This window comes from Arachis ipaensis, chromosome B01, assembly GCF_000816755.2.
Source record: "Arachis ipaensis cultivar K30076 chromosome B01, Araip1.1, whole genome shotgun sequence".
In the NCBI taxonomy this organism is placed as follows: Eukaryota; Viridiplantae; Streptophyta; class Magnoliopsida; order Fabales; family Fabaceae; genus Arachis; species Arachis ipaensis.
The window spans coordinates 10,006,703-10,012,649 of record NC_029785.2 but is presented as its reverse complement, the minus strand read 5'-3'; the positions used below and the strand labels follow the sequence as shown (position 1 = coordinate 10,012,649).

General features: G+C 34.4%; 1 protein-coding gene and 1 long non-coding RNA gene across 2 annotated transcripts; both read left to right on the top strand.

Moving 5' to 3' along the window:
• LOC107645923 (FBD-associated F-box protein At4g10400-like) lies at positions 466 to 1,561 on the top strand. Its single transcript, XM_021107968.1, has one exon. The coding sequence runs from the start codon at positions 503 to 505 to the stop codon at positions 1,559 to 1,561; it is 1,059 nt and encodes a 352-aa protein (XP_020963627.1). The 5' UTR covers positions 466 to 502.
• Positions 1,708 to 2,561, top strand: LOC110263778. Its single transcript, XR_002349596.1, has 2 exons — positions 1,708 to 2,350; positions 2,488 to 2,561. It is a non-coding gene; the product is annotated as an uncharacterized LOC110263778 (long non-coding RNA).

The window sequence follows — 5,947 nt, the reverse complement described above, 5'->3', positions numbered from 1 at the left end:
ATTAAAACGAAATAAAATTTAGAAATATTTTTTAAACTTTTGTCATTTTGTTGTTCTTTTTTTTTTTTTTTTAAGGAATACTAAAATTAGAGGTATAGTCAACTAGAGCCAACTAGTTTTAAGATGAGAGGTCTGTTATAAAAAAAATAATTTACACTACTCTTAATTTTTCAAATTTTAAAATTAAAAGTGAAAACTTAGACTTAACGTAAAATTGATAAACGAATTAGATGAAAATTTAGTTAAATTATTTAAATTATTTAACAATTTTTAACTATCAACTTCACTTAAAGTTAAATACACTTAAATTTTTACCGAAATTAAAAATACAAAAATTAACTTGAATTGGTTCAATATAGTTGGTTCCTCGACTTTTTCATTTTCTGAACGGCGAAAGCAAAACCTATAAGGAATGTGAAGAAAAAAACTCTTCGAATCCAAATTCAATTGCCATTCACAGCTGCCATTAAGCAAAACCTAACAGCATCCCTTGAGGTTCAAGATGGAGAGGATTGAAAAAAGAAAAATGGACAGGATTAGTGCCCTACCGGACTCCCTCATCGGCCACATTCTGTCCTTCCTCCCCACCAAAACCGCCGTTTCCACCAGCCTCCTCTCTCGCAGGTGGCGCTACCTCTGGCAGCATCTCCAAGACTTCAACTTCCAACTCGACCAAGACGACCAGGACCAGGACCAGGACGAGGGCGAGGGCGAGCAATACCACTGGTCCTTCGTGCACTTTTCTGCTTTCGTAAACGGAGTTCTTGTGCAGCGTAGGAATCGAGACATCCGCAAGTTCCGTCTCTTATCCAGCTACGCCGTTGAAGGCTCGTTCCATGAACGTTCTCTGAATTACTGGTTGCTTGCTGCCATTGGACCTCAACTCCAGCACCTTGATCTTTCTTTGTATGTTGTGGGTCCATACAACTTCATGTGGTTTCCTTCTTCCAGCGTCCTACGTGGCATCTTCAGTTGCACTTCTCTCATTTCACTCACTTTGGATGGTTTAATATGCGTCAAGAATATCTCGTCTGTTCATTTGCCAGCCCTCAGGACCATGAGACTCTCCATCGGTGGATCGTTTCCCATGGACAAGATTTTCTCTGGCTGCCCGCTCCTTGAAGATCTTTATCTCCATTTTAACGTAAGAAACACGCCCAAGATAAATTTTCCTAATTCCTTGAAGAGGCTGGAAGTTCATGGTTGCAAGTTATCTACACCTAGAGAAGTTGAAGTTGAAATAGACGCTCCGGCACTTGAATATCTTACTTTCTTCTTATTTATTGGACTAAGCCAGTTTACTGTCAACAATTTGCACAATGTGAAAGTAGCAGATCTTAATCTCTGTCCTAGAGAATGCCAGGGGGAAGACCATCTCTATTATATACATATGCTTCTAAATGCACTCAACAGAGTAAAAAAGCTCCACCTGCGTAGTTCCACAATAGAGGTTGGTTATTCAAATCTTATTAATATTCTTGCGGATTCGCAACTGTTAATTGTAGCTTTAATCCTATGCTTGTCTTCCGCTTCAGGGCATACTTGGTGCCCCAGCTTTTAATTCTCCGGAATTCAGTTGTTTACTTCATCTAGAGCTAGAATGTTTCAACCCGACTCTAATCATAAACCTGTTTTACAAGTTTAGGGTTTAGGGTTTAGGGTTCATGTTCATCCTTAAAGTGAATGTTGGAATTTTAACTTCGTTTGTTTTCACCTTCTGTACTCAAATTACATCCATGCTTAATATGTATTCATTCTAATTCAGGATTTTTATTTAGCTAATAGCTATTCAAGTTAGTGATGGATGGACTTTCTTTTGTGAAATTTTTGTTGTAGAAGCATTGTTGTTTCATAGAGAAAAACTTGCCTTTGCTTTCTTTTTTATTCCCCATCTTAAATCTTGTGTGGTTGAAGAAATTCTTTTGTCCATTCTATAATCTTTTTCAGATTAATTTATTTAATGACTTGTGATTAAGGTAAATAGGTTATTCTTAATCTTATTAAACTTTCTAGTTGACTTAAGGGCTTGTGAGTGAAGGTTCTGATTGTAAAGAGCCTTCAACTGGTACATAGATGTGATTGCTTGATTTCATCGCCCTTAGGATAATCAAGAATTTTACCTTCGATACGAAAACGTTTTAAGAGTGTAAAATCTAAGGCAGTTGGAGTTTACATGGTGGCACATGCTTGTTTAGAACTATCAAGAATTCTCATAATATAATGCTTATACTTCTATATGTTCTGTTGTATTCCAGGTTTTGAGTAAGCTGACGATTTCACACATTACACATTTGGTTGACTTGATCTACCATGGAGGGGATGATAGTCTAATTTCTTAGACATTTTTTAGGTATTCGACATTTTTGCTATTTCTTGCGATGTCATGGCATAACGCCATGGGGATTTTTTACCGTTCTACTATTATATCAACATCACCATCATCCACCATCTTTAGATGTAGTAAACTGAATTCCGGAAAATCAAAAGTTGGGGGACAAAGTATGCGTGTATACACGGCAAAATTAATAAATAATTAGTTAATAAATTAATTATTATTCAAAGAAATTAAGAAAATTAAATTTCATAATTTAGAAGAGTAGAAATATTAAAAATACAAATTTTGTCACTAATTTTAAATATTTTAGTCTAAAACCAAGTCAACAAACCAAATTAATTGAACCGAATTCAAACCAAACCCAAGGTCCAACCTATAAAACCACCTAAAATGAGCTTTCTTCCTTCTCTTCTATGAAATACGCCGAAAAGAGAGAGATTCACCTAAAGAGAAAAGAATCCTAACGTCTCCGAAATTCAATCGTATGTAACTTTTAATTTGGAGCTTCGATTAACGAGCCGTCAGCGGCCATATGTTCGTTTCGGAATTCTCTTCAATTCTATCTGAAAAAAGCAGTAAGAAATTTGCATTTCTCACCCAGTTCTCTCTCTCAATTTCGTGATTTTAGAGTTTGGGTATTGACGAATTGAATAATTTTGATGGTTTCGGTGAACTCTAGCAGCGGATAGTCACTAATTTTTTGTCCAATTAATCTGTGAGTAAGGTAAGAAACTATTAAACCCTTGTGAGTCATTGAATTAGTGAACCATATGATGATTATAATGATATTGTGTGAAATAGATTGTGTTCTGGTTGATTTGGAGTTCAATTGGGCGGTTTAGAATGAAATCCGGGTGATTAAACTTGAGGAATTATCGTTTGGAAGCTTGGGGCTTGTGAAAGGAGAGGTCTTTGAGGTGTTCTGAGCTTAGGGAGGAATCGGCTAAAGTATGTTTTGGTTTCTCATAGTTAGTGTTTAATGTGAAAACTTAGACTAGAAAACCTTAAGATAGGAAATGAACTGAATGAATTATTGATGAATTGTGTATATGGTATGTGATGGGTGATTCAATTTTGAAAACGGTTCCCTATTAGAGTTGGTTGTTTTTGAAAAAGATTTAATATTGGAATTAATTTGATTTGGAAATAATTTGAATGATTGAGAGGTGTTTGATTTGGTAGTTGGGATCCGTAAAGGGTGACAAAAGTCAAAGTTTTAGAGGAGATGCTGTCGAAGTTTTTATGAAAATTGTGGGTTTCATTTGAAGTGATTATCTAAAAATATTTGGGTTTAAGGATTTTATGATTTGATTTTGAGTTATTAAGAAAATGATTACGCTTTAAGTTTGATTTATTTAGAAAAGAATGAATTAAGTTTTGAGTATGAATTTTTAACCAGACACTTTAACTCTCCGGATTCCTCCATGGGTATATATATATTGAGCTTAGAGTTTGACTCTATGGAATATTATATTATTGAACTTGAAATTTGACTCCATGGATATTATTTTTAAGCTTGGGGATGCGCGCACAGAGGGACTATCCAATGGTTACCCACCAGGACATGTCGGGTTGGCTACATAATTGACAAATGATACTCATCAGCCATAGGACAGGCATACATCATGTGCAATTGTATGTTTTGTTTGTGTATGCATTATTTTAGTTTTCTTAATTGCTTAACTCTGCTTATCTGCTACTTATTCTACTTGCTGTAATTGCACATCTATCTATGATTTTCTTGCTTGACTTGCATGTGTATATTTTCTGAGAGACCCTTCTTGGCAGAGGTGTGAGGGAGTTGTTCTACCGATGATTCGGAGAAATAGAGGAGACAGAAAGTGAAGTGTTAAGTTAAAGTTAGATTTAGAACTTGAACATCTTAGATAACTTACTTAATTTCTGGTTTAGTCAGATCTTTAAGTTGAAATCTGAGTGTTGAAGTTCTAGAAATGCCTCTGACTTTTTCGAAACTTTTTATATTAACTATGTGGGCACATTTATCATGCCGAGAACTTTCGATTCTCATTCCATAGATATTCTGTTATTTTTCAGATGCAGGTCGATAGGCACCTCGTTGAGCGTCTGGAGCCCTCTTTACATGCGAATAACTTTCTTTTGGGATGTTATATTTTGTTTTAGGCTATGTATATATGTATATTTTGTATTTTGCCCTCTTAGAGGTTATTTTATTTGGAGAAAGAGGTGTTTTATTTATGTTTTTGGGAAAAAACTTTGGGTTATGTATATATATGTATACCCTGGCTAGCCTTAGCTTCATAGGTCGAGTCTAGAGTTTGATATCTGTGTTTTGGAATTCTGATCTGTATATTATGTTTTTAGCCTTCTTTTGATTTCACCTATCCGTTTTACGATTAACCTTGCGAGTGTGACACAATTTTTTCTGTTTTCGCTTTTGTTTAGCTTATTCTTCAAAGCTCCTAGATATGAATTCTTTCAATTATATTTATGTATGTATTTTACTTTTAGAGGTTGTAATAACTTGCCACCTCTACTTTACGACTTAAGCGTAAGACTCTGTGTGGTAGGGTGTTATAATGCGCTTGTTCTGGTCCAATCCAACAGGCTGTACGGGCAGACGTCCTTCACATAACCCGTGATTCTGACAGCTAACCACTGGTAGAAGCTTTGAAAAAGTTGGGTCTAACAAGAAGGGAGGCCCACCTGAGCGTATAAAAATAAGAGAGAGGGACCTACCCAGTGGCGAATCTTGAAAAAAGATGTTAGGGGTCAATGTGTTGATTAAATGTATAGACCTTATGCATTGATGTTCTTGCATATAATTAAGGGTATATATATATATATAAAGAAGAGAATGTGTTTGTAGTAAATTTTGAATCCAGATAACTAACTTGTAGAAGACTTACAACAAAAATAAAAACTAATTAAATAATTTATATCAAATAAAATAAGTGGTCACACTTTTAGTTTTATAAATATTTGGAGGGCCATAGCCTCCTACCCCTCACTTCGAGTATGTTATCGTTATCTTAATACTAATCGTTTCATCGTATGGACACTAACTTAAATATCAAAATGTCTTTATAAATAACTCCATCCACCGACTAACTAACGACCCACTAATGTAGCCTCCACCTCAGAAGCCGTGCTCAGGTCTCGATCCTCATTCTAACACATCACAACCGACTGACTCAAGAACCACGGAACAACATTGAAACAAAAGATAAGCAAATATTAAGCATAATCCATAGGATCAAAGCTACAATTAACAATTGTAAATCTACAAGAATGTTAATGAGATTTGAATAACAACCTCAATTGTTGAACTATGCAGGTCGAGCTTTTTTACTCTTGAGTGCGTTTAGAAGCTATGTATATAATTAACATCATTTTTAGAAAAATAAGACTCACCTTCTTAACATACTTGAAACTTGTTTATCTAATATTGCAGGTATCGGTGTTAATAGTTTTTTTCTTTTAAAAAAATGTCGATTTATATAATTTATCTTTAGATTTGATCGGTTTATATTTTTATTTTTTACTTTTATTTCAGTATTTTTTAGTTTTAAATTTATTGTTTTTACTATTTTTTATTTTTCATAAAATTTTGAAATAAAAATATTAAAAATA